This window comes from Eufriesea mexicana, unplaced genomic scaffold (assembly GCF_001483705.2).
Source record: "Eufriesea mexicana isolate 0111107269 unplaced genomic scaffold, ASM148370v2 scaffold13082, whole genome shotgun sequence".
Classification (NCBI taxonomy): domain Eukaryota; kingdom Metazoa; phylum Arthropoda; class Insecta; order Hymenoptera; family Apidae; genus Eufriesea; species Eufriesea mexicana.
The window spans coordinates 105,362-116,431 of record NW_016920609.1 but is presented as its reverse complement, the minus strand read 5'-3'; the positions used below and the strand labels follow the sequence as shown (position 1 = coordinate 116,431).

Below are 11,070 nucleotides of genomic sequence, written 5' to 3'. Positions count from 1 at the left end.
ATATATCTATTATAATATATTATAATATAATTATATTATATTACATATATAAAAATCTGTGATAGTGTATTTTGGAAGAACATAGATTTTTTATCGAAGTTTAATTTTTTTAATTTTGCATCACAGCAATTTGATTATTTAAAAAGTAGTTATTAAATAATATCATTTTTATTGTATTCATAGTTTCTAATTATATTAATTTGTATAGAATATATATAATTTCAGTTTCTGTAATTTGTTCTCGAGATGGAAGAAGTATTAATATATTCATTGGTACGAAGAGTAAGTTGATTATTATTAGTCGATGCTCTGCTTGTCGAATAAACTCTATCGCGCAGTGCGTTCCTTCCCCTCGAGCATCTGTTTAAAATTAACGGGGTTGAAAAACGTCTACGGTGTAACGAAGCACGCTTCATTCACGAAGCCTGCTGACCTGAAAAGTCGATCGGCCCATTTTTCCAAACGTAATGATATGTTATAAATAGTACGCCTCCGGGTGTCACTTCGCATCAGATTTATGCTGCATTATACCGTAACATGTCCTCGTCGCCATTGTTTCAGCGTGTCAAAAAGCGATATTCTATTACCTAATTTATATCCTATTATGTTCTCCCACACGACACTATCAAATATCCCCGACATTACAACGGCAGAACATTCTATTATCCAGACTTATTGATAACGAATACGTTTCTAACGAATATTAAACTCACGCACTATCGAAATATTCTATTCCTCGTTCTCAAAGAAAAAAATAAAATAAATTCTTTTAAAACTTGTTCAAACATTACGCCGTCTAAGATTGACGTTAAAATTAAGTGTATATTTGTAGACTTGGTATTTACGTTTATAGACGCCATGCCAGGTGCGTGTTCGAAGACTCTAAATATTGAATTCTCTATTACAGAACTCCACGTTACATCACTTCGGAATCGGCTAAACGCTCGCCTTGCGTCATATGGGATCCAAGAAAACCGGCACAAAACCCTGTGTACAATTGTTTGGTAATCAAATTGTTCTGTCGAACCGGATACCATCTCGGTGTGTTGGAATCCGGTCGTGTTCGAGGCTTGAGCGCCACGAACGAACCACATGGTAATTGCAATGGGGAATATAATTTTTACATTGTGAAAATTAGATGGTAGAGATGAATAATTAACGTGTAAAGATTTTTTTCACTTTTTGTAACCATTTTTAGCCTTGCTTCACATTATACCGATATCGTTTGGTGTGATTCGAATACAAAGTATCGAGACTAGTCTCTATTTGGCTTTCAACAAGAAGGGTCGTTTGTACGGAGAGGTAAGATCATTATTATTAATAATGGTATTCGTGTTATTTCTGCTCTGGAGAAATTTTGAAGAATTTTTTTACGAAGGAATTACCTGTACGTGTTTTCAAAATTTATGTCAATTTGTGTACCTTAATTTTTGATAATAATTTTCACGCCAGGGGTAGATTTATGATACTATTTTATTGTTTCTAATTTCTTCCAGCCAAATGGAAATAAAGATAACACAGAATGGGAACAATGGAACGTTGGTTCCTACGATGCCTTTCGATCGAAAAAGTACGCGAATTATGGCTGGTGGATAGGGATTAAAAAGAATGGACGAGCGAAACCAGGATCAAGAACAAGTTGGGGCCAAAAGTCGATACAATTTTTAGCTATACGACAAGAATAATTTCTACGAACGATATTTTATATGTATGTTAAATTAGGTCATAGTAATTATGTGGACTATAAATCGAGAGAAAAGAAACTAAAATTTGAAGAGATTATAGTCGAGTGACAATTTAGACTCATTATATTAAATGTAAGTTGGAGAACTTTGTAACAATTTTATGTAACTTTTTACTAACAACGAAAATCATAAGTTCGAAAAAAAAAAAATGGCACTTAATTACTTTTTATGGGAAATAAATAATCTCGTTGCCTTCCAATAGAATATAATGTTTATTATAACACTGTGTTACTCAACAATGGAATAATTTGGGATTGTGCATTCTGCTTGTGCCCTTCAACTGAAACTTCATCGTAAGTTGCAGTTTTATATTGCGGTACATTTCTTTTTCTTCTTTATCTTTTCCTTTTTTTTTCTTTTTTTTTTTAATTATAGTAATCGTTGATCGATCATGCTGCAGGCAAAGTGTCGATAGAATTTTTAATCAGTCAGTTAAATGAACGCTTAAAATGTATACACTGTGCTCGCAGCATTTATACGAACGCTAATTTATCTCGTAATATATTATATAATCATATGTAATATATATATATATATATTTATATTTATATGTAATTGTATATATATATAACTATTTCTTATCTCTTTTGTACATCTACATACATTGCATACACATATATCGAAACCCTTAAGCGAAAGCTTCAATTAAAAAACGCTGGTGTTTGATTAAATACGGTAACTACAAACATTTATTACCCTTGCATCTTATTTATAAGTATCAAATACGCCGAGAAGCGATAATTAACGTTAACGGATGAGACTTAATACTGAAAACGAATCGTACACCAGTAAATGCCAAGAAAGTGATACTTAACTATAAATCTTGACGAGTACGTTTGATTTTCATTATCAAAATTGCATATTTTAATCTCTTATACAAATTTCACCAACACCATCGGTCGATATGATAAAACGATATTAAGTCATGGTAACTGAGATTCTTCGAATACACGCGACATTAAGGAATTGCACAAATGCAAAATATAATTCTTTGGCAATAAGTAACAATTATAAGCGTTTTACAAGCAAAAAGCGTATGCAGTGACTAAAAAAAAGATTGAACAATGAGTTTCTCGACACATATTTGAATCATAAATCCGAAATTTAAACGAATTCGATTCACATACGTGTTTCAAAGGAAAACGAGTAAACTTTTTTTCATATGTATGTTTCTCCTTGAAAAGTATGTACTTGGATCGATGAAACGTGTAAATACGAAATAAGCGTGATATATTAAACGATATTTTGAAAAATCTTATATCTACAATAATTTTATTTTCCCCTCATTAAATAAGGCAGTTATAATTGTAAACGCAAGTACATACTTTTCATGGAGAAATAAAGATCACATTATTTTAAGATCCCTGTTTTTTCAACATTTGTTTTCTAATATAATGATCCTGAATTCACTTTTTCTTGGTGTTAGGGCTTGTAGATTGAAAAACACTCGATGCTGACATTAGATTCTCAATGTATTGGCTCAACACTTGATTTTCACTTCTTAGCTTCAAGTTTTCCTCTTTTACACTGTCTACTCTCTGAGACAAATCTGAATAATAAAGAAATATTTTATAAAACGTTTTACGTAAATTAAATATATATACATATAGGAGTTATGCAATCCAAAAAGATTTCATCACCATCTAACGTATTTTGAAGTTCCAGCACTTGAGCAATTAGTCTAGCCTTCTCTTCTTGCTCATCTGGGCTTATATCAGGATCTAAACCTAAGGTCACACAACATTTAGTATCCAAAGATATGTTTGGAATTATAAAATCCGATGGTCTGACTTACTATTGGGACTACAACTTCCATTTGTGAATGTAGATGGTATAGAATCCATGCTGTGTCCACTACCAAGCGCATCAGATATGTGGCAGCTATTATCCAATATTTCCTCTTCGGGAATTATCACTGCATATAACAATAATCATTCTAATTGTTACCTCACGTGTCACAAAATCATCAGAAATAAAACTTTCTGAACACAATCAACAAAAAGATCCAAGGTACACAAACTATTTAACCGCACAAAAGAACTTCACAAATATCTCCATTTTGTGTTACAAAAGTTCCAAAAGCATAACTCGCGATTTATCGATGACGAAATCAACACGTATGTAAATACTCCGATAATAATTAGCTATATTAATTTTAATTACATATGTAATTTACTACTGCACCATTCTTTCCATAACTATTACCAAAAAGATACGATTTTAAAATTCGAGCAACAAGGTTCGATATACGTGCTATTTAAATATTTCACGAATCAAGATGTCTAAGAACAGGTTATAACAAGAAAAGATGCAATACCGAAATCATGAGAACTAGGTCAGAGACGTGGCACGCAAGTTTCCTTACCTTGTGGATCATCGTCGGCTAACGGTATGCTATTCATGTCATCCAGCAGCTTGTCTGTCACCAACGTGGACATCTTGACGCGTAGGATCCTCTACGAGAGAAATAACACACTTCCAGGCAAACCTGCGCGCAAGTTCGACGTTTGACCCTTGAAGTTTATCGATTTCCACAGGAAACCCGCACGAAACCGCTGCAATGTTTGTGGGAAAATACACGAAATACACACGATCGTAATATTCCGAGCAATACAAATTTCCGAATCGAACAACTACCACAAGAAATTCTTGAAATTGTTGATTAAATTTTTTAACTACTAAATGTCATTTAACTCTAATCGCCATTTGCTTTCTCGCTGACACCTGCAGGCGTTTAGCCTTACTATTGTCTGTGATAATACTGCAGAAATTCCAGATATTTAAAATTATTACAATTTGTGTAACAATATGAATTTTTAATCAATTAAGTTATATTAAACAGTAGTTTATAAACATTTAAATCGAAGACACATTTTAAATATCATGTTTTAATGTATTTCTTATGTCATATATTATTATGACTCATAATATTATCTTTAAGTACTCATGACCGATTTCATGAATGAGATTTGACGGATTAGAAAATTCCAATGAATAAAATGTTAAAGTTACTTGCGTGATAGAGTTCAATTAATATGTTAATTTTACATTTAAATGTAAATATAAAAAAGATTGGTTTTTCATCTCGCACGAATATACAGTGGTAACGTAGTGCCCTCTATAATTTTACACGAACAGCAGATCGACAAGATAAATTATGAAATCTACTTTATCCACGACCTACTTTCTCCACTGTCTTACAGAATCCACTGTAGATACAAAGTTTGCTAAAAATTTCTGAATTATTATGAGCTGAAAACCGAAAAATAAATTTTGAAATAAACTTCATTAAACTGCAAAAATTATCAACATTCCACTTTCTCTCAATAAAAACCACAAACTTAAAGAATTTTTAAAGTTTTCATCAAACTGTATACCATAGAAGGAAAGCACCTACAATATCTAACATTTGCTATGAAAATAAATATTTATTTATTTAAAAGAAAATTTCCCTGAACAACTTAAATACTATATTCTGCACTCTAAACAATATAACAATACTAAGATATAAGATATAAAGATTACAATACCCTTCACGGATTCATTTTAAATGTATACCTAAATAAATTTCGAATCGCTATAAAATTGTCCTAATTCTGCAAAAATAACTTTTCAAATATATATCTAAGTATAAATCTTTCATTTACTCTCGAATTGCTCAATTCCTTAAAATTTATTAATATCCCATAGTTATTTCTAAACCTAACCAAAGCAAATACCGATAATAACCACGAACGTCAAAATACTTATTTAAATAACCCAGAAAATTTAACAATTGTTCGTAATTTGCGTTGAAAGGAACCTTTCTAATATAACTGAAAAGCCTTCGCATTCTTTCCTCCAATCCGGCATGTCTTTGAAGTTCACCGTCTAAATCCTGCGAGGTCGAGCTGCCTGAAAAAGAGAAGTTTCCTCCCTTTGACGTTGGATTTCACGCAAGGCTAAGTTATGCGAAGATGCTCCTTGTTTAAGCGCAAATTGGGTTTGCTCGACGCGAAGTAAGAACCCTCGCGGGGCACAAAGGTCCTCGTCCTTGAAATTAATTCGCAAAAGAGACAAAGGACTTAGCGTCGTTCAAGCTTCACGGTTGACGAACTGTCGACACGCGCCGGGCAAATATTAGTCGACTGGAAGTGGCAGTAATTGGATAAATAGTTGTCAGACCGTGTCTTCCACACTCTAAACTAAATTTCTTGCATAAGACATTTTGTAGAAATCCTTTCTTCCTTTACGTTTAAACAATCCACGCAAAAAAGTCTCTGTGTGTGAGTATCCTCGTGTTTTATAAATTACGAGATAAACAATACAATCTAGATATAATTTTATAAAAGGCGACGAGTTTTAAAAAAATTTTGTACAATTTTCAGAAATATTTCACCCTTCTCTATAATTGAATAATTTACACAAAATTCACACATCTTTCCGTCCAAGTATCTACATTTTCTATAAGTCATAGTATAGAATATTTTATCCACGTCTAATCCTCTGCCAAAATTCTATGAAATGCGTCAAAACTAAAATTAATAACAAATTGTGATTTCTAAAAAAATGTATGCAATTTTAATAACTATCGACGTTGGTATCGTTGATTCGATTTAGGGAACTAATCAGAGATGATAAAATAAATTTCGTGCACTAGATAATTAAATAAGATCACCCTCCTGTTGCGATCAAACAATTTATCAAAAATTCACATATGTGTCTGTCCTAGTATCTTCATTTTCCATATATGGTAATACAAAAAATACCGTGAAAATTGAATAAAGCACAACGAAATTAAAATTAATCATGAATGATATATTCCAAAATGATTCTGCCCTGTTTTAACAAACATCGAAGTTGGCATTGCTAATTCGATTTACAGAGCTGGTCAGAGATCGTCGTTTCTTCTGATTCAGTTCAGCAGGATTGTGCAATTTATTTCATTATATTCGACACGCGTCGCGTTTGATCGATTTTAGTTAATCGCTCGGGGTTATATAGCAGAATTCCTAGCGTGCTGGACGCCGACGCACCTATTGATTTTACGGGAGAGGGAGGACGATGGTGAGGAATAAGGGAGGACAAGGGGGTAAAGGTGGTCCGACAGTCTCCTCTGACCGATGCAGCTTCATTTCCCAGGAGCATTCACTTAGAAGCATCTTTTTTGCGTTTTACCTCGAGCAATCGTCGAACAAATGACACTTCGCCCCGTAACTAATTATTTCGACATTGCACAATTTCAGCGATCTCACATTTTCCTATTATTTCACTCGCTCAACGACCATTCCTGATTTTTATTCGATTTTATTTGAATTTCTAATTGTTTCATATGGATGAGACATAAAAGTAAACAGTGTCGTATCTTTTATGCACCATTTACGTCAAATATCGAATTTTAATCCGAAATATGATCAAAAGAAACTAGCTATGTGGAAGAAGAAGTGCTGTGTCTCAACATACTGTTCTATGATTTTAATAACCCCTGGCAGTAGAACGAATTATTATAAACTAGAGCGCTCCTATTAATAATTAAAAGATTAAAAAAATATTTGAAGAATTAGATATTGAAAATTATAATCATGACAGGAGGACGTTCGAAATATTAATTTCATTTAATTTCGCGAAATTAATTTAATATTAATACGAATTTAAAATTCAAACGATACAATTGACGTTCCTTTGACGATCGTGAGAAAGAAGTATGTAACTATATTCAGCTTTCGAGATAAGCGAAAAAGACGAGGTTAAAGGAGGGAGAAAGAAGATCGAAGGGATGAATCGTCTGTTGTTTGTGGATATCTGGAATGAAGTGGTCGTCCCGGTCGAAGGCGAATACTTGGGTAATCCTCCGATATACGTGAGAAGAAAATCAGATTTCTTAAACGTCAGCCAGCCTGGTGAATTCTGGAGTTCAAGCTGGCCCGGGTGAAAAATTCGCGGGGATTTTTTTCCACGCTCCTCTGCAAATCGCAATGGACTGCCCCCATGGTGAAACATGGACTGAGGGTACTTGGGTGTCACTTCCAATTGACAGTAATAAATTTACATTTCTGAGAAATTCATTAAAAATTCTCGTATCCCTAACAACTCGCTGTATTCGATTATTACAATTCCTCCATCTTAATTTTAATTCAAATCAAATCCTAGATAATCAAATTATCTTTATCGTGGATTGCAAGTCCAGAAAAGAATTTCTTATTAATTATAACAAAATAATTTAATTACGATAGGCATGTATATTTTCTCCGTCAAATTTGAAGAAATTAAATTTTCATAATTTACAAATATTTAAAATTACGCGTGTATACGCACCTATATTTTGAAACCTTGATCGGGGAATCGGTGAAGAGCAATTTTTAAATAATTAGAGCAGTGTATTATACGAAAGTAAATAAGAAAAATTTCATTTTCAGAAAATTCTTGCGAATCTGAAATATTTTAAGGATATTCGTATCTTAATTATTCGAGAAAGGTGGTAATCAGACGAAATTTTAGCGTAATGTACGAACGAATTGTAATTACGATCCGCGCATATACTTTCCATTATATGAGGAATTATAATTATTTGTTTGGCATTTGTCAAACAAAAGGGGGTTGGTATTTATTCGCTGGTCGAATGCTTGTTTTCAATTAAACCGTTCGCGTGCTCACAACGGCCAACGAATCCGACAAAGCTGCGGAACACGACGGCATAATTATGCGCGTGCTTCGTTTAAATTCGCGACGATAATCGATGGTCATTAAATGACAACAGGCCGCAGAGAAACACGTACGTCGCTGACTTTGCTTTTAATCCAACTTAACGGCTGAACAATTCGGTCTGGCTCTCTCGTGGACGCGCCAGCGCGAGGCAAATACGTCGAATCCTTTTTTCCCTGGCAATCGAAGCGAACGCACCCTTCGAATTTCCTGAAAATCAAATGTATTTGTTGCCCTCATTGCCACTTTTACTTCGCTCCATCCTCTCAGCGTAAAGTTTGACGGAAACTCTTCTATCCTACGACCCCAACTCTACTCGTCATTCGTGAACTACTAAATCCAGTGTCGAATAGAATAGTTTGCCTTACGATGCACGAATAAAACGGTATCCACATTTGTCATTTAGAAATAGGAAATTGCAAATATCGAACTTGGGAAATAATCATTGAAGTATAACTTCTATGGGGGTTGCGAAATACCTATTATCTCCAATTCATTTGCCGACAAGTAACAGGAAAAGAGATTTTAAAGGATACCAAACAGTATTTACACCTGTCATTGTACAATACAAAATTACAAATTTCCTCCCAATTTTCTCCAACGTGCATCCAAAGGATTATTCCAAAAGACTTAAATCAGCAGTGACACCAATTATCGTAAAATGAGAAATAAAAAAGTCCAAATATCTTATAAAACATTTAATTATATTTTCTACTAGAATAGCGAGATACTTATTATCTCCAACTACGAAGAAAAAACTGAAGGGAATTTTCCAAATTTCTAAACAGCGTAGAACACGACGAACCGTTTAAACCCAGCGATAGATTTTTCTCGCGCAGCACCCATTAACCTTCGACCCGCGTTTTTTCGGCGATGAGCCATCGACTTACAGGGTCGGCAGACCAACGAAGTTCACGTCGCAAAAGTTCCACGCGGAACGATTTGAGAACCGTCGCTTTAAAGCCCCACTTATCGAGCGCCTAGTTGGTATGATAATGTAATAAAATAAATGGAGGTTGCTGTTTCCGAGCGATATAGACTCTCTTTCTCTCTCTCTCCAGCCACCAGCCGCTCTTACTCCACCTCGAGCCACCCTTAGTCGTCTCTCCTCGTCGCACCACGCCACTTTCGATTCCTCCGTCTCGTTCCGTTCGACCGTGTTCGAGTCTCGCTGCTTCCTCACTCCGACCCACTCAGTTTCATTTCAGCCAGCCCTCTCGGTCTACCCCCGGCCTGGTCGCCGTCGCCGCGGAGGGGTTGCAATGGGGATCGAGAAGGTAGAAGGGAATGGAGCTCACCTCGAAAGCGAAATACAACAAGTCCCGCCGCCATTGCTGGGTCACCCTTCAACGGGAGTTTTGTCGTTGCGTGGGTGGGGGTTTGACAGCCCTGTGCGACGAGTCATCCCCTTTCGACCCCGGCTGCCTGTGTTCGCGTTGGGTGGGGGTGAGAGTGAGGGAGAGGGTCGAAGAACCGACGCGATGGAACCTCTGTTCCGTGGCACACGAGAGATTGAGAAAGAGACGGATATGGTAGCTAAGGGTGAGTGAGAGAAAGAGACGAATATGGCTGGTAAAGAGAGAGAAAGGGTGGATAAAGGGAAGCACGGTTGGCTGCGCGATGGAGGAAGACGGAAACGAAAGGGTGCGACGGAGAGTGGAGATGGAGGGACGGGATAGAGTATATTTATAGGGAGAGAAAGCGAGTCGAAGAAGGAAAAAGAAAGCGGGATGAAGAGTGATACAGGTAGAGAGAGGGTGGAAGCAGAGGAAGGGAGAGAGGTCGAAAACTCCGCCCCTGCATCCGCAAAAGCGAGTCAATACTATGACCAGCCATCCTTTCTCCTCCGAATGCCCTCTCGGCAACCCGCGCCGCCTTTCCAACCCCTTTCTCTCTTTGTGCCAGAGCCACGGGATATCGAAATTCGTTACGTGCCGTAGCGCGAGGACGCTCGACTTGAAAGTTCCCGGCGTCACGAAGCAAACGCGTGTTTTAGGAATCGATTCGGATATGGACCGAACGGAATTCAATTCCGAAACGGTTTCGATACCTGTGAGTACCATTTTGCCATCGTTCTTCCTCCTGCCTTTCCACCTAACACGACCATTTCGTGCACTTACCTCGCCACCTATTCGTTACCCCTTTGTCCCATTGTTTGTTAGATTTTTCTATAGTTGTTTCACAGCGTGAGAGAAAAATAGGAAATGGCACGGTTAGGATAATTCTAATTTCCTTTGTTATTATACATTTCTCAATTGGAGAATTTAAAAATTATCTCTAATATCTGTTTAAACGAAATAGCGATGAATTAGAAACAGAAAATGTCCGTCGAGGTTTAATCTTCTTATTAATAATGCCAACGTACCCCAAATAATTAAAATAACCAACAGGTTCACGCACGCTAGAAACGCACAAAAGAATCGCGTAACCGAATAAATATCGAGCAGTGATTTTCAGACGGGGGCCGATCTCGAGGAAGCGGTTCCGATCGAAAAAGTATTAAGGGTAAGTCTCGCCCCCGTGTCGGGGCGTTTAACTCTCCGATTGCTTTGACAACTTAAGCAGGCCCTTAAACCTTGCTCGAACCTCGATGTAATTTATAAGCGGCCGAGGGGTAATTCCGTTGGGGACCGTCAAACTGCCA

At 36.3% G+C, this 11,070-nt stretch overlaps 2 protein-coding genes across 2 annotated transcripts in view; one reads left to right on the top strand and one right to left on the bottom strand.

Annotated features, from left to right (window-relative positions):
• The window catches only part of LOC108553768 (fibroblast growth factor 1), a 7,334-nt gene extending 5,649 nt beyond the window's left edge, over positions 1–1,685 (top strand). Inside the window, exons 3-5 of the mRNA XM_017908799.1 lie at positions 908–1,095; positions 1,199–1,302; positions 1,497–1,685. Coding sequence (XP_017764288.1) covers positions 908–1,095; positions 1,199–1,302; positions 1,497–1,685 — 481 coding nt within the window. The remainder of the gene's footprint in view (positions 1–907; positions 1,096–1,198; positions 1,303–1,496) is intronic.
• A 1,295-nt stretch (positions 1,686–2,980) lies between these two features.
• LOC108553769 (short coiled-coil protein B) lies at positions 2,981–4,451 on the bottom strand. The gene is made up of 4 exons (XM_017908801.1): positions 4,111–4,451; positions 3,541–3,660; positions 3,386–3,472; positions 2,981–3,294 (listed from the first exon to the last, which is right to left on the bottom strand). The coding sequence occupies exons 1-4, from the start codon at positions 4,181–4,183 to the stop codon at positions 3,152–3,154; spliced, it is 423 nt and encodes a 140-aa protein (XP_017764290.1). The 5' UTR covers positions 4,184–4,451; the 3' UTR covers positions 2,981–3,151.
• Between the last annotated feature and the right edge of the window lie 6,619 nt (positions 4,452–11,070).